Source organism: Myripristis murdjan, chromosome 5 (genome assembly GCF_902150065.1).
Source record: "Myripristis murdjan chromosome 5, fMyrMur1.1, whole genome shotgun sequence".
Taxonomy (NCBI): Eukaryota; Metazoa; Chordata; class Actinopteri; order Holocentriformes; family Holocentridae; genus Myripristis; species Myripristis murdjan.
Window position 1 is genome coordinate 24,593,133 of NC_043984.1, and position 19,241 is coordinate 24,612,373.

The following is a 19,241-nucleotide window of genomic DNA, read 5'->3' on the forward strand; positions in this document are numbered from 1 at the left end:
AGACAATTTATTTAGATAAGATACAGATTTGTAAGAAAAGTAGACCACTTGCATCATATCCCCCACTATAGCAGTCTTCTATGGAGTTCAATGTACTTAAGGTTTCTGTGGTGTTTAGCTGATAGTTAAAAATGGGATGACAATCGAAATATCAACAGCGATTCTTCTGACTGTCCAAAACATTTAACATGAAGGGCTGTTAAATGTCATTTGGGAGATTTTGTGCAGTTGTACTGTGACAGCAGAGCATAAAATACTTAAATTTGTGACAGACATATTCACAGTAAACATGCTCCATCAAAATAAGTCACATTCATGTACAGTTAAGGAAACACTTGCCTCAATGAGGGCTACCAACAGCATGTCAATACTGTAGAGTGCTAAATATAACAGCATTACTGTTTAGAGACTGTGCCAACAACTCCCTTAGAACCAACAGTATATGATATTTCATCTTGGCGACTACACATGATTGGATTTCATGATTTTTTTTTTTTTTTTTCCAAAACAACAGACAAATCAAATCACTTATGATTACCACATTCAAAAAGTGGCATACAACACAATGGCACTATTTATAATTAATGGTCTTGATCAACTAGGATAAGATTTGGACACTGAGTAATACGTATATAAAAAAAAAAAAAAGACATGAAAACACTTTTACAAACATAAGGATAGATAGACAGTGGAGTAATTATAAATAACAGAGAAAAGGATCAGATCAAAACTATATACATCCAGGTGAAGGGGAAATTTGAATGTGCTGCCAAACTGATGGTGAGTCTGGTCAGAGTCATCAGCCTGCACAGAGAAATAAGAAAAATTAGGTTACCGCTGTAACATCAAGAATATACAAAGACCAAAGCCAGTAGAGTTTCCTTTTTTATTGGGGTCGGTTTATGCTGTCTACGTGACGGTGATTTAGTGGTCTGCAACATGTCTTGCATTTATTTTAAAATGATGTAACTACATCAGGTGAGGAGTAAAACAGAAACAATATGACTTCAGCTTAAAAAATAAAACCCCAACCTAAAACTAAATTAATCAAGGGCTCTGAAAATCAAGTGCTTCCAAGCGAGCCATTTTGGCCCCTCCCCGCATTATATAAGGCACCTGAAAGACTCCATACTCCGAGCCTCTTTATCTTCCAGAGCCAATGCTTCTATCTTCAAAGATGGTAATCTCTACCTAGAAAGACGGCAAGCTGAGGAAAAACAGATACATATACAGAGACAAGGTAGTATAGGCATCATTTCATAAATAATTAAGACAATTAACTTGTTTATCCCAGTGACCTGGTTTGCACCATCTCTGTTCAAATTTGTCATCTAAAGTATGCAAAAAAAATCCTCCACTATGGCTGTGTAGAGAGTAGACAGTTTGTAACTGGTGAATTACTTCATTTCAGTGCATCTCAATAACTAAAATTCACAATAACTGTAATGGTCACCCTGAGTGGCACTAGCCAATTAGCCTTATGATGGACAGATCTCAATTCAAAGTGACAGACAGTTTCATGAATTCTGTGATTGAGCTGCAAAATGGCATGAAAATAGGGGCTGACTTGGTGGCAGAAAACCATGCTTTGGAATATTGTCACTGCACTGGAGCTTGCAGAGATATATTATTTTCACTTGCCCTTCTGTTCTGTTATATCTGATCCACAGCTAATGCAGCTAGGGATGTAGCTCAATCAGGAAAAAAAAGAGGCTCACTGTGGCCTCACTACCCTACTGAACCAACACCACTGTGGCCTACATGCACATGGTGTAAAATGAAGGCAAACTCTTAAGAAAACAGGGGCTGTATATGATCTTGAGTCCATCACCCTTGCTTAGCTCTGATGATAACAGAATATTTCCAACTCAAGCCAGGTGAAGGATACAACCCTGAGACCTCTCTCGATGGGGTCAGTCAGCAGCAGTCCCCGGGGAGCGTATGTCTTCTCATTCTGGTCCTTAATATACCTGGCTATCTTCTTCAACACCTACACAGAGAGAAAACCACACCCCAAAGTACATAATGCGCATATCAGTCCATTGCAACAGATTGATGTTTATTTTTAAGCACCTATGCAAACAAAACAGCAGTGTTTTACAGCACGCATTACCTTTTCATAGTGTGTCTCCATACAGAGGAAGATGGTGTAGGCAGTGAGACAGGCCAGGCAGCCCTCTAGGTAAGACTTCCCCCCAAGTTTCTCTGCCTCTGCATACAGGTTGTTCAGAGTCTGGATGGTCTCCTCAAACTGTTGCTTGTCAATCTGAAGCCACACCAAACAACAAAGCTAAAACACATGCGCCGGCTGCAACATTCAGTGTGTTACTGGTGATAACATCCATGGGAACATACCCTCGACTCAAGCTCAGAGGGGAACTTTGTCTGGAACCTGCAGATGGTTCCTGAGCTGTAGTCTCTCTGGATAAACACCTTGGAGGAGACAGCTGGCTGCTGTAGGTCCTGTAAGCTATGGGTCTGGAAGAACAACATATGATCGACTATAACCACCACATGTAAATTACACTATCCCTCCGCAGGTTGTTGTAGCACCTAAAACGCACCAACTCCCAGCCAAGTTAAAGGGCGTGTAGCCTCTCTGATGTTAGCCTGTCGTTGTCCGTGTCTAGATTGGCATCTAACCAGCAGCCACTTGTTCCTATATCATGTATTTTATTCGTTGCTGTCATAAACCGTCCGCAGATGACCGGCTGTTCAATATTGACGTTACTTTAAATATAAAATAACGCAAAGACTACGACCAGCTAACGTTGTAAGCTAACACGTTAGCATAGCTATGTTTGCTCCCACATTAGCGCTGACATATAATAAGACAGTGTCACCCTTCACCCCAACAGCCAGTCAACTTAAACATGTAAAACTACTAAACTACATTACATAGTTATCTGTAATATGTAACAGCCTACCTCGGCCATAGTGGACGTTTCCCCCGTCACTGCTTTTTCGCCAGTTTTCGGCCAGCCAGGACAAGAGCACCACTTCCGGTCTGTTTTTTCCCCCACAATAAAAGCTTTATTTCGAGAAATTTACAACGCAATATGGACGTTCATACCAGTCAATGAAAAAGAAAGGTTTTCACTTGAAACTTATTAAAATTGCCACCTAACTCACCTTCCCCCTCGCAATTATGATTTAACATTTGTTTTTTCCCTTGCAGCATTGACCAAAGAATAGTGACTTATTAATGAAGACCTGTCAGTTTAACTAAAAATTCTTAACAGTACTGAGATTCACAACTGTTTCAAGTAATTCTCGTTTTTGATTCATTGTCAAGTTTGTTCGCACACTCAAAACAAACATTTCAATTTAACATACATCTCAGATGTGTTTATCACCTTGGTAAAGTGCTAAAGGGGCCAGTGTGTATTGTATCTTTTTTGCCTGCAAACTCATGGGCCAAAATTGGCTAATAGTGTTGTTAGGGTAGGGGTTTTGAATTTTTGTAGCAACAATTGCACAGCCTGTGCAGTGTCCAACCAAGTCATTTATTGTCTCAGTCTAAGACTGATTTAGAGGGCCTGAAAGCCAAGCAACACAAAATACCAAATGGTCACTGGCACGTTCAGATCTTATGCATCTTACTGTCCAATCCCATGATTTGGACACAAGCCAGTTTTTCCCCATCTTGACTGAACACATTTCATCAATCTTAATAAACTTAACTGGTGTGATTTATCCTGATTACTAAATGGAAGTCTTTAGTTGCAAATGTTGATAAGGATTACAGAAGATTGATCCATACATAAACAAAAACCCAAACGAGATGGGCAGCAAGGAGACAGTTCAAACCTTTAGGGCAGCATGAACATATTTTTCATGACCTCATGTTGCCTCATTAGAAGCTTGCTATACATTTCACCACTTGTGTCTTAGCAAGTAGTGGCAGCCTATAATTTTTTTTACCATAAACAGAAGGCATTTGAAAAGTTGCCCTACAATTACAAGATAACTGCAGGATCAATAAAACAATTCAAAGACAGCAGGGACTAATAATGACAACGTTTATTGAATCATGGTGTTGTTTGACTCAAATAGCAGTTCTGCTCGCTGTAGTCAACTTAGTCGAACAGACCGAAGCCCATGTCGTCATCCGATTCCTCAGACTCCTCCTTCGCCTCCTCCTTGGCAGCGGCTGGAGCTGCAGCGGTCTCAGCCGCTGCTGCAGGTGCAGCCACAGCTGCGAAGGCAGATGGGTCAGCCAGGTAGGCCTTGACCTGTGGGGAGAGGAGCATAACACATTTTAAGTTTTATTTTGTTCCATTTATGCCAAGTAATGTCTGGTCAGTTTTTCTGAGACAGGCCTAAAACAGCAGCACAAGACTGGCTGGTCTGGTTAGACCATTCTTGTAGAAGCATTTCTGAATCTCTGATAGCTAATAAATGTTTGTGACCAAGCGTCCCTGCCTGCTGGGGGATTCAGACAGACAGGGATAGAATGAAACAGGTTATTGTTTGCAGGGGGAACGACAGTGCGACACTGCACAAGCCACACTGTAACCTAACCTGCAGGTTTGTAATACGACCATTTGGTGAACTGAGTTTGAGATGCCATACCTTGTCTGCCAGGGGGAAAGAGTAGTCTGTCTCCACGGCGACAGCCAGGACTCTCTTGTAGCCATTGATGATGGAGTGGGGGATAGAGGCCAAGGTGGGGTAGCCAATCTCCAGACAAACACTAGCGATGTTCCTCACACCCTGAAATCACAAGTCATACTGGCAATAAGCCCTCCACACCCAGACCTGCTGTGCCCAAAATGGGATGCATACAAATGATCATGTTTTAACAAAAAAAAAAAAAAAACTAAAACAGACAAATTGCCAGACAAATCAAGACCCCTCTGATTAAAATAAAATCATGAATTCATTTTCATTTAATATTTTAATGGGAAAAAACTTCTAAATATGTACGTATTTATGAACAAACTTTTAGGGGTTTAATCAATAATTGGAAGGGATTTATTGATGCAGTGCAAGTAAACTTTGTACTCAAGTTATCTTAAATGGTTCAAATGCCATTTAGATTTATTCAGTGCACTGAAAATCTTATCTGTATTGCTCATTTTGGGTTTAGGTTTGGTACTTTAAGTTTGGCAGAAAAGTATAAAACTATCAACTAGGTGGCAACACCACCTGACTGCAAAGCCCCATAAAGATAAATACTGCATAAAAAAAAAACAGGGGCTACCATTTACATAGTAGGGCACCGAGTCTCACCTCCAGGAACCTGGCGTGCAGAGCAGCCTCAGTGATGTCAAGCACCTCAGGACTGTAAACACTGCCATTGTCGTACACCTGCTGGATGATGAGACCGTAGGAGAAGGGCGAGATGTTCAGCATGTTGAGCAGCGTGGCCTCGCTGGCACCAACCTTGTCACCAGTCTTGATCAGACCGACATCACTCTAGGGGAGAAAGACAGAACATCTGTTAGACACTCCACATATTGATTGCACACAAGTGTTTAAGGATCTAGTTTTGTTTTTTTTGTTTTTACAACAGTTTGTTTCATGGATAAATTTAAATGCTGTTTAAATGCATTATGTGACCCTTCTTGCATGGAAAATAGACAACTAAACATTTACTGCAGGAGTGCTTTTCAAACTCACAAGGATTTCAATGGTTCCTCTGGAGATCTTGGTGGTGATGCCCAGAGCCTGGAAGAAAGAGGTCTTCTCAGGACCCAGTCCAGTGTTCTGGGCTGGCACCGTTACATCACAGGGGGCAATGGCTCCAGCACGGGCAGCTGCAGGCACCTGGGGTTATTCAAGACAGAATGGGGGGGTTAATACACTACTACTTGCTGGGGTAGAATATCCAAGGCCAACACAGGCCATGTAAATCTCCAAAGTCTATTTTAACAGCATCCACTTTAAGGATGCAGTGTCTCTACACGATGGATAAACTGTCTGAGACCTCACGTCCCTGCCTGTCGGAGACACAGACAAACAGGGATAGCAGGAAACAGGTTACTGTTTGCAGGGGGAACGACAATGCAGCACTGCACAACTTGCATTGTAACTTATCCTGCACTGTATGGCAAACCTTGCCTATCAGGCATCAAATTTTACAGTAAAAGGATGAACTCGCGTTCATCCTGACAGTTGTCCGCTAAGAATTACCCCTCAAAACATGCCACGTTACAATCTTTGTCTCTTCTAATGTGGGCATGTATCAGTCACAAACACTTTTTTTTCTTACTTATAAAAAAAAATCATGTAACAAGTGTAAACTAGATGTAGATTTCAGTAAATGGGCTTTAACTCCAAATAAACAATACTCTCCTTCAATCTGCTCATGAGTCATTTGTGCTAGGCAGTGACAATTTGGTAGCCAATGTTAGACCTGTAGAGATCTCACCTTGTTGGCCAGCAGCATGTCCCTGATCTCAGCCAGATCTTCCTTAGTGAAGACAAAGCCCACATTTCCTTTAATGTGGGGCAGAAGCCTGAAAAAAAATCACAACCAACTGTTAAACAGAAAACCTAGTAACAACTGGTTAAGTGAAAAAGGAGTAAAGATCAAGTGTCTGAGACCTCACGTCCCTGCCTGTCGGAGATACAGACAAACAGGGATAGCAGGAAACATGTTGCTGTTTGCAGGGGGAACGACAACACAGCACCACACGAGCTGCACTGTAACTTATCCTGCTAGATTAAATTCAGTTACATTTTTTCCAAAAAACAAGGGTCAGAGCAGAAATAAGTCACTCACTTCTCCAGAGCCGGGTTGTTCTCCAGGTGGCCACGGATGGCTTTGCGCATCATGGTGTTTTTACCCATCAGCACCACAGCCTTGCCACGCAGAGAGAAACGGATGGTCTGCATCTGCTTGGAGCCCACATTGTCGGCACCCACGATGAAGCATTTTGGGTAGTCATCCAGGAGTTGCTGTAAAGAGAAGGGGGCAAGATGCAATTCCACATTTAGAGATTCATTCCAAGCATTAAAGGATGACTTGAAAATCAAGTATCCAAATTGTACTTACGATGATTTTCATAAAATAGTTGGACTTCCACGTGGCCCTGTCTTCCCTGGGCATCTTTGCAGTGCTTCCAAGGATCGCTTGACAGCTGGTTTAAAGACAAGGTAGGACCTAAACCGTAGACAGTACAGACGTTATTAAATCCACATTCTACAGGATACTACTCGAACATACAGATAATACAGTTTCTAAACAAGGTAAAAAAAAAATTAACCAAGCAAACGAGCATTATATCCTGAAACACTGATGAGTCAAACTAGTTCAGCTCACATTAGTAAAACGAAGCTAAACGCACATGTGGTCGACATCCATGCTAGCCCGCTAATGCTAACACTCATGTCAACAGGCCGCGGTTAAATTACAGAGCAAATCGCGTTGCGCTGCGTAGCATTAAATTCATATTACATGACGCTACACTAATACAATTCAAGTACTTCAAATCAAATGTTCTAATGCTGCCACAAAAGGTGTGTTTTTTTAGTTTGATAAAGGCCGCTTAGCACATTACTTACTTCACGGTAGGGACGCGTGAAAGAAAGAGGACGGTAACGGAAGAAACCAGAACATATACGCCAGAGACGACCAATCAGAGTGGAGCAGTGGGCGGTACCGCCACAACTATTGGAAGCTTAATCTGTCAATCACTTCCTTAGCGCCTGCTGTTTCAGAGGGGGATCCGCCTCCGCCATACAAGATAAAAAATAAGATGAGCCCTTACCACAATATTCACTTTCATATTTATATGTGTGCTATATAAAATATGTCATCAAGTAATTGTTTTATGCTTCAAGTGTAAATCTGACTCCACGAATAATGAGTAGGCTATGTCTTCGTGATGCTGCGCACTCCGATACAGTAGGTGGCGATCCTACATGCTAAAAGAGTTGGCTGCTATCTCCCTTTATATACAAAGAAGATCTAAGGAAGTGAGCTGTACATTGATCATGCCGAAGCTGAAACAGCAGGGACGCTTCAACATTAATGACCCATTTGTTTTTCGAGGGCATTTAACGGTGATCGTACTTCACAAGCTAACTTAAAACACTGGAACAGTGCCTCGCATGGCACTGTTCCAGCTTCCACCGGAAGTGTGGCTCCACGTGTTTGGATACCTGACAGAGGCAGACAAGTTCAGCGTTCGTACTTGCTGCAGGTATTTCAAGAAACTTGTTGACCACAGATCTCTGTGGAGAGACTGCATAGTGGTCCTGAGGTTTCAAAATGGCACTTACAACTCCCAGTTTTGGGCCACTCTCCGCCGCAGGAAAATCTCCGCTGTCGCTGTGCAGAGCGCCAAGGCCAAGCACTGGAAGCAGCTTGCCCTGTCGCTGCCGGCTCTCACTGCGATTGCGATGGACCAAGTGTCTCAAGACAGCGTGGACTTGTTAAAGGAGTTTACAGAGTTGAAGCGTGTAGCCATCACGGGCAGTGTCGGCCCTCCTCTTTTGATTGACAGCTCCACCGTGGCTCAGCCTCAGCAGTTGACCCACCTGAGCTTGTGCGATGTGAACTTCCCCTCCCCAGTGAAAGACACGCTGATTGCCACCATCTCAGAGTTTACAAATCTGACATCTCTAGTTTATCATCACAAGGGAAGGCACAAAGACCCGGTTGGGATGTTTTATTCCGTAATTAAGTGCCTTCCTAAGATGAAGCACCTCTCATGGTCTGTGAATTGTACACATCCTGTTCTCCACCACAGGGACTATAACTCCTTTGATGGATATCCTGGTGCTGCAGCCTTGTCCAGTCTGGAACTTGTGGACTATGTGGATCCCTCACTGTCTGCAGACATCATGAGGTTCCTGCCTTGCCTGCGGAGTCTAGCTGTTTTCTATCAGGACTCATATGAAGAGACCAGCCAAACAAGGCCACAGGACGCCAGTCACTTGAAAACATGGCTGAAGGACCTCCGTCAACTGTCAACCCTTGTCATTGTCAACGGCCCGCCTCTCAAGAAGTATGCAACCTCCATTCCAGCCACAGTGATGAGTCTGAGCCTTCGTGTCAGACACTCAGCAGCAGAGATGGCAGCCGTAGCGGTGACACTTCCCAGTCTCCTCCACCTTCACTTCGACCCATGGCCTTCGTTTTTGGGAGCGGGCACTGGTGAAATCCCAGATCTGTATCCAAACCTCAAAAGCCTTAAACTCCGCCATGAGCATGTGCCAAAGAAAGACTTCCTACACCTGCACAGCCTGCAGAAACTGAGACACTTGGAGATCCTGGATGCCCCTGCTGGCTTCGGGCCCTACCTCTCTGAGCTTATCTGCAAGCTCCAAGCCCTGTCAAAGTACAGAATCCAGGTCACCCCGTCCCCTCGCCAGAAAGACCTTGTGGCCTGTCTCTGTATCTGTCAGCTTCACTGAGTTACTGTTCTATAGCAGATCAGATAGACAGCTGCTGTTTAACCAAAAAACCATCACAGTCAAGCTTACATCTTAAATTTTTACCTTAAAAATAATTTGATTTGAATTGTTATGACTTGTATACACTATTACATCAGACTAATCTGTAAATGAGTGTTTCACTGAGCTTTATCATTTCCTAATTGAATCTCAGACTCTGCATTGGTCATTTTAGATGTCACCTGTTTGTGTACAACCAACAGATGACAAGTTGGCAGGTCTAGACCTTTATCATGCCATCAGGCTAATGTAAAAGAATTGCATTGTCCTCTGTTGATCTGAGGCCAAAAACTGTGAAAGAAACCTTTTGATATGATGCAGTATTGAAAAGCATTCCACAGGTTTTGCTGATTAAAACTCTTTGCTTAAGCTAAAATAATGTCTGCTTTATACAGGAAAACATAAGAGAGAAAGCACTTTGTGGACAAAACCATGCCAGAAATAGTCATTTTATTTGCAGCAGTTACATTAATCAAATACCTCAGTAATCAGGACCCATATAGGCTTATGCCCCACCCACAGAAAACAGCCAAATTCATGGCACATGAGAAAATCTAAATGGTAGCAGATCCAGAATGTGTCTGCATTTACAGAGGAAGTTTCACTTAATTTCATTACCAGTAAAAGCCTTTGATTTTGCATGAACCCTTTGACAGAAGAAGCAGAAACTATAAGGCAATATATTGTAAGATCATAAATAAACACGGGACAAAAAATAAAATCACAATCCCTGTTCATTTTCAGGGGCACACACAGTTAAAACTGAAGGTGCAAATGTAGATTTCCAAGTATTTCTAACACCCAGAGTCCCAAACCTCTGCTGTAGATCTGAACCAACTAGAGGAGTAAAATATACTGTCTTTGGCTCAGTGCACAGTAGATATCTCGTAGTCTTGTCTGTTACAGTGTTAGGTTCTGTGGATGTTAGGGATCTGTTTGGAAATCTGCACAGGATGCACCGCAGCAGATGAAGCCTCTCCCAGAGTTCAATCCATAAAGAATCACAGGAAAGACTGAGAACTCCACAGTGTATAAGACATCATTGCACAGACAGATTTGGCACAAGCACAAATGTTCTTTCAAAATAAAAACAAACTGAAGTGACTGACATGTTAACTGTGTTATAACTGAAAACCTCTCAAACCAAGTGACCAAAATTAAAAGCTGGCATGGAAGCCACTGAAAAGAATAAGAAAATCAAACAACACAGTCAAAAACCATCACACAATGATTTCGATATATCTGGCAATACACAGTCACTTGTAAAATAAAGAGTATAATGGAAAGAGTCAGTACATAACTTTAGGTAAAGGCTCGGCCCTGGCTTGGTGTCCTTGTATTCTGATTCCTGACCAGCTAACAGAAACATCCAGCTGTCATCAGTGAGACTAGCACTGATATGGAATATGACTCAACTTGGATAGAAGGATCACGGTTATTTCTCATGATTAAAAAAGACTGTTGAGGGCTAGATGTCTGTGTATGGTGAACTATTGTTTGCCCATATGCCCATAGAGCCAGCTCTTTGCATATCAATGTGAGCCTAAAGAGCTAAGAAAAAAAAAATCCAGCTGACAAAACACAGTTATGTCACAAAATCTAGCATATTACTGTTATAGAAATTTTGATTCTGATTGTTATAGCAACTGGCAGCTAGTGCCGACACAATTCCAGAAAAGTGCAAGCCTCCTACCAAAAAAATGCAGCATGCTTCTAATCCAAATGCCCTGCAAAAAGAACACACTTAATTAGAAAGCATATTTTCAACCAAGGTTTAAATCTTTAAGAATCAGCCAGAAGCAGCATGGCTGCAAACATTTTGCCCACCCAATATATTTATTACAGTGAAAAATTCATGACAGTAGTCAAAGTAAAATATGGAAAATAATAATTGAACTTAACCTTTTTATTCTAAATGGAGTATTAAGACTGGTAAAAGTGTGGATAGATACAGCAGTGAATAAAATCATTTTCAAACCAGAGCAAGGAAAACCACTATCGTTTTGGCTTGTTTTCTCAAAAAGTGCACCTTAAGTTCAACACTTCTAACCAACACATATAGTGCTTGTATTGACCTACTTTTTTGTCATCAGTCACAATAGTCCTACTTTTATATCTGACATTAATTATGAAGTAAGTAACAAGTCAATGCAGTAGTAAAGTAGAAAAATTCCAAGTTGCTACAGAGGGGGAAAAGTGGGAGTGTCATAATTATTTCCTCCCCTTTCAATATGAAGTCTGTGGTATAAAACATAACAGCTACTGGTGGCCAGCTGTAATAGTCCTGCTGGAAAATAAGGAACCAGAGTTCACATCAAGCACTTTCCCTATGTAGTTCCACTGAGAATAAATGAAGCCAAGGGGCACAAATCTGAATGTCCACTGTAACTGAGAAAACACCTGGGTTTATTTCCATAGGAAGAGTATAAAAATAGGAGCTAATATTTTGACCATACCAAACTGCAAAATGCACCTCAGAGACTTTCTTGTCAAGAGATCTGTGGTTGAAAGGTGCCACGAGTCTGAGCTGGGCTTTTATAGAAGTTAAGGAAAAAAGATATGATAGGGAGAGAGGGGAAAATAAAAGAAATAGGATTTAATCTCCTATGCGTTCAGTGTACGTGTGTCCATGATGTGTGTTTTTACATGTAGATTTGAAATGGCACCGCAATAGTTGTAGAAATTAGAAAAATACATTGTTCCATTACATTATTCCAACATTCACTGGCCAAGGACTGGCTACTCAACACTATTTCAGAATCAGTCAACTCTCCATGGTCCATGCATTTGATGGTTTCAAGCAGCAGTCTCAAACCATCAAAAAACTCCTGCCACCTAGGCTGGTCATATGATGCAGGGTCTTGCCCTGTGATGAGGGAAAAATAACATAATTTACAAATCAGGGCTCTGAGTTCCCTAAACACAAGGGGAAATCAGCATCCTCTCGGCGCAGGGGAATAAAACTCTAGCAAAAATCTCTTTGGGCTCTGTTAAAAGCTCCTGCCTTTAGTAAAAGTAAAATGCCAAACCTAAGAGGTTTGACAGGCAGGGAAGTCCCAACAATCAATGCCAAGGACTTTTCTCATAGCTTCTCCTGATCTGACCCGAAACCTAAAAAAGGTCCTCTGTTTAAAATTCCACTTCACCGAATCACACATACATGCTACACATGTGAGTACATACATAAGCACACAAGGTACATGTGCATATAGACACATGACACACCACACACTAGCTGAAGAGTTTCAGGAAGCAGCCCTGGCAGTAGGGCTTGTCATTCTGCTCTTTGAAGGTGCCCTTGTTGAGCTGCTTGAGACAGAAAGCGCACACAAAGTGCTCCGGGTGGAACTTCTTGCCCATGGCTGTGATGCAGCGGCCGGTGATTGGCTTCTGGCAGCCGGAGCAGAGCGAGCCGCGGCGTTCATGGTAGTGCGACTCGCAGTACGGCTGGCCATCATGCTCGAAGAAGCTGCCATTGATGAACGGTGTGAAGCATTCCTGGAAATCACAGCAGAAATAACAGGACGGGTTATCACAACATGGTCTGCTGGCTCAATTTCTATGAGATATCCTCCACAGATATTCATATATCAAGTGACTCACCCTGCACACAAAGCACTCAGGGTGCCAGAGAGAGTTGAGAGCTGAGATGTAGTTCTCCAGGATTGCTCGGGCACAACCACCACATTTCGGGGCAAAAATGTCAAAGTAGTCCTTCCTGCAGTACGCCTTTCCATCCTTTTCATGGAAACCTCCAGACAGAAAAGATACATATTCTCTTTATCAAATTATCTGGATATTTCTTCTGATAACAGTGAAAACTGGACCCTACATTTCACTAGATAGCTAACTTTTGGATAAAACTTCATTATGCAGTAACTGAGACTCTGGTGCAAAGATGGGTAAGTTTCCATTTTCTGTAGCAACTTGTTGTTTCATATCTGTTAACAGGGCCTTCTCTCTGCTAAGTTCTTTTTGAATAAAGTAAACCATTGGGAGGAAGTGGAAAAGTGGCTGACACCTTCAGGTCCAAAAAAGGCTCCACACTGGGCACAGAAGAAGTGCTCTGGATGCCAGGTCCTGTCCAAGGCAGTCACCACTTTCTGTGAGGGAAAAAAAAAACACATTGTTAGAAGCAATGTCAGTTATTCAAAGTTGTCAGCATATTGCATATTTCATAAAAACTATGACCCATAAATCCTGAAAGGAAAACTGTACATGCTTCCTGGTGTTATTCTTAATGGAAAGCCAGCGTCCTATATCTAAGTGCAAGAGTGAGGCAGAGGCCAGGAGGGGGCAGGCAAGCTCTAAATAGGCAATGTGGACAGGTCGCGTGGGAGGTGCTGGAATCCTGTGACTGTTAGCTCATGTTTTCCAGGCCTGATAGCATTTCTCAGGAGCTTCAACTGGAAACACACATATTGTACATGTTAGCGTAGATTTCAACACACCCACATTAGCAAAGTTTCTCCTGTAGGCCTTGAAAAACCTGCTATGAACCACTGTTACAAAACTATTCACATTTGAGTGTGCTTGTGGACTCAGTTGTTTTTATTATTATTTTATGAGATGACAGATGGCGGCTGGAAACGAACCTTTAGTGAAGTTGTTTGAGGGAAATAAGAAAGAAAGCCAGAAACAAAAGTAATAGATCATTTGGGTGTGTGGCTGACACACTCACAGACGATGAATTAGAAAGACTTGGCAGTGACTCACATTGGCTTTTCCCCAGATTCAAATCCACAGTCTACTTCTCTTCAATTGCCTCTGGCGCTGTGTGTGTGTGTGTGTGTGTGTGTGTGTGTGTGTGTGTGTGTGTGTGTGTGTGTGTGTGTGTGTCTGTGTGTGTGTGTGTGTGTGCGCCATGGCTGAGACACATGATGGAGATGGAGATGGGGATATGACGAAGAGCTGACAAGTAAGAGAAATGAGCACACCCTGACAGTGACATATGAATTAGTCTGTATACATAAAACACCTTAAAGCCACTTCACTGCACCAAGGAAGCTGTGTGTCTGTGCATATGTGTACCTGTCTTACTTTGGAGTGTGAATGTTTATGTGAAAGACGCCCTCACATGAACTGATTTCTCCACTAAGCCATTAATCCATTAACTTATGAATTAATACACCGTATTATCCTATTTGTTATTTTGGTGTGCATGTGTGTGGGGGGTGTGTGTGTGTGTGTGCATTACTAACATCCAGTATCGGTCCATTGCAGTAGTGGCATCGCGGCGAGAACAGGTTGTGGTAATCTTTCTCACAGTAAGGCTGTGAATCACGTTCAAAGAAGTTCCTGGAGCCGATCTCCTCCTGGCAGTGGGTGCACACAAAGTGCTCTGGGTGCCACGTCCTGCCCATGGCGGTTACCACCTGGTGAAGGGAGACACAGGCCATGAGCTTAAATGAGCTGCAAAGGGAAAACAAAGAAGACTGGCACAGCTCTGCATACAATGGGCAGAGTCAACATCTAGGAGAAGACACCACAGGACTGTGTTTTCAGCACAGGATTGTATTTTGGACAAGGTTAAAAATGGAAAATTTTACGTTTGTAGAACAATAACCACCAGTCAGTTTCTATGATATTTAATTTTGGGGGAGTAAATTTCCATGCCTTTTATTACAAACCGCAGGCTCAGTTATGTGCTTTGCTCCAACTTGGGGGTCTTTGGATTTGATGTGTTGCAAAATCTCATTCTTTCCAATTAATTAGTAAGTTACAGATGAGAACCAGTGGGGAGGGAGAGTTAGATAATCTGGTGATAAAAAAAAAGCAGCTTGCAACTTTTTAATCAGCTTATACAGCATTCTTACCAAAAAATAAACAAATATGTTAAATAATGATGATCACGTATAAGCTCTGAAGGTCATTGGTGTATGTAATTTTGTGTGCATATGCATGCATGGATGTGCTGCATTAATGGATGTCTTAAACACAGCTGGGTGAATTCACAAAGCATGGACTGCAGCTGCTGATAGCACCATGAACAGCACATCACGGCTCCCTCTATCCGCCTCACAACTATATGCCTCAAGGTCCACTTAACAAAAGATATTGCGCTAATGATATTACAGTGCAAATACGGCAATAAACTTTTACAGCTGAGTGCAATTTGCCCTTTTTTGTGTCTGATTGCAATTATCCACATGGCGAAATATAAATGTTGCCTTGGAACACAGGAGGCAGGACAATGCAAGCTATTAAATGACATTTTTGGGTGGCAGTCTCAATGTCATCATTGATGTCATCAAGTATAGCAAGAATTGTTTGACCTGGCAACCCAAATCTGAATAATTTGAGTCTCAGTCAAATTCAGAAAAAGATATTCACCTTGACATTTCTTTTCTCCAGGCTACAATCATCGCTGCCATGATCACTGGAAAGTCTGGGCATGACACCCCTTACGAATGCATTTCAATTACCACCAACTCTCTGAAGATGCTAATAATTTCACTCTATTTGCATGTGGCTATTAGAAGTGGTCTTTGTGAATTAGGCTGTGTTTGCAATGAGGCCCATTTGCATAGAGAGGGGCCAATTTTGCACCAATGGTATGGTATGCATATTAGCTAATTTAAATACGCGCAAATAGCAAGTAGGTGCACTGTGCACCGTGACACTATTTGTTTGGCAGCACAGTTAAGGGTACATTTCACCCTTTACGAGTGCTTGGTGAATTACACGGTTTCTTTTTGTCTTGTCTGCACAGGTCTAGCACCTGCAAAAGCTGGGCAATGCTTTGGTGAGTTCACCCCTGTGTGTATTGGCTCTGTACTGTCATCACCTGTCCAACTATGGGCTTCTTGCAGGCACCACAGACACCCTTAGCTACGGTCTGGACTCCAAGTCTGTTGAGGTCGGACTGCAAGCTTCCCAGCATGTTGTCCAGCTTGTTGGCTGGTTTTGCAGGGCCAGTGGGAGAGGTCTTCCCCTGAGACTGGATCTGATGGAGGTAGAAGACCAAAATGATTTCTTTATTGATGTTCCAGCTGTGCAGAGGGCCATGTTGAGAACAACTCATCAGTTTAACATATACCACTGAGACAAAATGACAAACCTTTATAAAGTTATTCAGTGATACACATCCTGCTCTACATATTGTGTAGTTTACTATGTGTGTTCATAAAAATACATTTGGCAACACAAAGTCCCAAACACACAGCACCACAGCGAAAATACAGAGAATACAAACATACTCACCCGAAGAATTCAAACAGAATTAAAATGAAATTAAACCATTTAGCTGCAGAGAAGCATAATTTGTACAGCACTGAAAAAAATATCTAGATCTAGATCTAGCTCAGATCTAAATTTTTCTTGTGGTTTCTCATGGGCTCAGTTGATGAATCTCCCTTTTTAGTTAGACTGGGCTTTAACAACTGAGACAAACAGAGTACAAAGCTCCAGAGCATACATTAAATTCAACCATGACAGAAAGCAATCATCAAAGATTTGAAAAGTGTAATAGGATTAAAATTTCATCATTGCATTTTTTTTTATCATCACTGTTGTGTGAGTGTGTCTGACTCAGGTAAACAAATACAACTCTTCTCAAATGGTGTGGTTATTGGAGCTTCTTGACTTCATGTTACATTCCACTGGGGGAGAAAATAGCATCTCCGGTCCACATATTTTCTCACTCTCTTTCTCTCTCTCTCTCTCTCTCACACACACACACACATACAAAATGACAGCCCTTCTAAGACACATGACCTTCGACGTAATAAAATAGCCACGCTTCTAATTGGGCTTTTGATGTGAATACAAACTGTACTCATGTCAATCTCCTACCTCCAGAAGTGTTCACCGGTGCAACTCAAAAAAAAAAAAAAAAAAGACACTGGTATCTGCCATATTCTATTGAAGTGATGGTACATGGCATTCTATGGTGACATGATGGTCCCTAACATAGTGGGACCTGTTGGTGGAAGTCCTGTGGGAGATGCTATAACTGTAGTGGTAACTGTGCTGTCATAGGCCAGATTAGGTTTCAGCTGCGCTGCAAGCCTACCATTCCTGCACATGACAGGACAGTTAGTGTGGGTGGAACATGGGAGGTACCCCGTTCCCTGCAAGTTCTTAAACTCTCCACTCCAATCATGATCTGAAAACAAACCCTTTGGTGCTGTCACATGTTGTGATCAGAAGAGGGAGAGTGGTCTGGTCTCGTAGCCTGAGTGTCAGGCTCCTTGTAACCTGGACTCAGCTGATTTCAGACACAGCTTAAAGTAGTGCAGATGTTGCCAAGTGGTATGACTGGAGGCCAAGAGTCAGTCACCGGATGTAGCACAAATACAAAGGCTTGACTGCTTACTTTGGAAAAAAAACAAAAAAAAAACACCAAACACACTCATTCAAAGAACACAACTGATTCATAGTTACAGTAGAAACTAAACAGAGAAGGAAGCGATAGAGTCAAAGTCTAGAATGAAGTGGATAATATGACAGAAAACTAGAAGGGTGTGAGGCCAGTGTGGAGAAAAGGCAGAAGGAGAGAGAGAGAGAGAGAGGGAGAGATGAAGAGAGGTGATCCATGCCTGCATCGGTGGGAAGATGGGATCGTACTCTGTCTGACAGCCCACCGACACAAAAACCTTGGGAGGTGGAGGTGGCGTGAGGGGCTTGGGAGGGGGGCTGGGTGATGGAGGGGGCTGGACAGGAGGAGGTGTGGGCTCTCTGGGGGGAGGAGTAGGTTCTCTAGGAGGAGGGGTAGGCTCCTTGGGGGGAGGAGGGGTGGGCTCTCGAGGAGGAGGAGGAGTGGGAGGAGGAGGAGGTAGAGGAGGGGGAGTCTGCTTGACTGGGGGTGGCTTTTTGGGCGCTGGGGGAGACTGAGGAGGGGAGAGGATTTTTCTCTGTGGGACAGGTGAGTCAGGAGGGATGATGATCTGGGGGAAAGAAAAAGAAACAGCAAAGAGAGGACAGCAAGCAGAAGATATAAAACAGGAGTAAGAATAAAGAACAGAATATGGAATGTAATTTGGCATCATTGACTGAGCTGGTTAAAGTGACTGGCAGTGAAAAAAAATACTTTTGACAGTGATAAAACATCTTATACTACGATTTAACATCTGCTACTTAATTCTTTGATCCAAGTCCAAATGTAGTCAAAAGATGGGCCAAACAAACACAAGTTAAACCATCAAAAGCAAATTTGGTTTTCCAACTCTGAGTATAATGTGATCCCAGAATATCACCAGTGGCTTTTGTTGTCCATCACTACTCTCTACCTTATCCACAGACGGTGTAGTCCCTTCTTCCCGTGTTCGCTGTGGGTTTGACATTACGATGACCCCTTCTGTTAGCCAATCATCTGGCAGCTGTTTACGCCGGCGCTCCACCCGCCCAATTCCCAGTTTCCCCTGAAGCTCCTCAATGAGACGGTCTTGCGAGCTGCTCTTATTCACAATGATCGGTCCCATTTTACGTCGCAACATTCCCTCCCGGTACATTGGATGCACATTGGAGGTCTCTTTGGTGCGGCGGATAACTGACTTGAGCTGGAGAGTGGATTATAAGGAGTTGTGGGTGCTGTTGGTGTTCCATTCACCACAATGTGCATGTTGGATTACACACACAAGCAAGGCAGGCCAAGCACAGGATCCTTCAATCAGCTGGCTCAAGCCGTCAGCGTCAAGCCTCAAGCTATGGCTCAGGATATGACTTCGACAAAATGCTCTGGCGTTTTTATAAGGTGCTCTTTTATCCAGTAAAGTCTGGGTGCAGAAGCTAAGCCTGACCTTCCAAACCATTCAAATCCATTATTTACCACCAAGTCTACTTCAAACCAGTCAGGTATCTGTGGCAAGGCATGCTGGATAGCTGAAATCAAG

General features: G+C 42.6%; 3 protein-coding genes and 1 non-coding gene across 5 annotated transcripts in view; all 4 read right to left on the reverse strand.

Annotated features, from left to right (window-relative positions):
* Positions 1 to 422: 422 nt before the first annotated feature.
* golga7 (golgin A7) lies at positions 423 to 3,026 on the reverse strand. Of its 2 annotated transcripts, none has more exons than XM_030052252.1 (6): positions 2,928 to 3,026; positions 2,356 to 2,478; positions 2,114 to 2,266; positions 1,889 to 1,990; positions 1,133 to 1,191; positions 423 to 804 (listed from the first exon to the last, which is right to left on the reverse strand). In XM_030052252.1, exons 1-5 carry the CDS (start codon positions 2,934 to 2,936, stop codon positions 1,144 to 1,146), a joined length of 435 nt encoding a protein of 144 aa, XP_029908112.1. In that variant the 5' UTR covers positions 2,937 to 3,026; the 3' UTR covers positions 423 to 804; positions 1,133 to 1,143. The 2 variants fall into 2 exon arrangements, with proteins under 2 accessions (XP_029908112.1, XP_029908111.1); XM_030052251.1 differs by having other exon boundaries at positions 1,117 to 1,191; positions 2,928 to 3,025.
* Positions 3,027 to 4,005: 979 nt separating this feature from the next.
* On the reverse strand, positions 4,006 to 7,578 carry rplp0 (ribosomal protein, large, P0). Its single transcript, XM_030052250.1, has 8 exons — positions 7,513 to 7,578; positions 7,004 to 7,111; positions 6,731 to 6,906; positions 6,377 to 6,464; positions 5,626 to 5,772; positions 5,236 to 5,421; positions 4,576 to 4,716; positions 4,006 to 4,235 (listed from the first exon to the last, which is right to left on the reverse strand). The coding sequence occupies exons 2-8, from the start codon at positions 7,055 to 7,057 to the stop codon at positions 4,080 to 4,082; spliced, it is 948 nt and encodes a 315-aa protein (XP_029908110.1). The 5' UTR covers positions 7,058 to 7,111; positions 7,513 to 7,578; the 3' UTR covers positions 4,006 to 4,079.
* On the reverse strand, positions 4,402 to 4,530 carry LOC115359990 (small nucleolar RNA SNORA63). Its single transcript, XR_003928303.1, has one exon. It is a non-coding gene; the product is annotated as a small nucleolar RNA SNORA63 (small nucleolar RNA).
* Positions 7,579 to 9,841: 2,263 nt separating the features above from the next.
* LOC115359671 (paxillin-like) overlaps positions 9,842 to 19,241 on the reverse strand; it is a 30,176-nt gene continuing 20,776 nt past the window's right edge. Inside the window, exons 7-11 of the mRNA XM_030052247.1 lie at positions 16,196 to 16,354; positions 14,610 to 14,783; positions 13,430 to 13,511; positions 13,012 to 13,160; positions 9,842 to 12,906 (exon numbers count right to left, since the gene is read on the reverse strand). Coding sequence (XP_029908107.1) covers positions 12,640 to 12,906; positions 13,012 to 13,160; positions 13,430 to 13,511; positions 14,610 to 14,783; positions 16,196 to 16,354 — 831 coding nt within the window. The 3' untranslated portion in view covers positions 9,842 to 12,639. The remainder of the gene's footprint in view (positions 12,907 to 13,011; positions 13,161 to 13,429; positions 13,512 to 14,609; positions 14,784 to 16,195; positions 16,355 to 19,241) is intronic.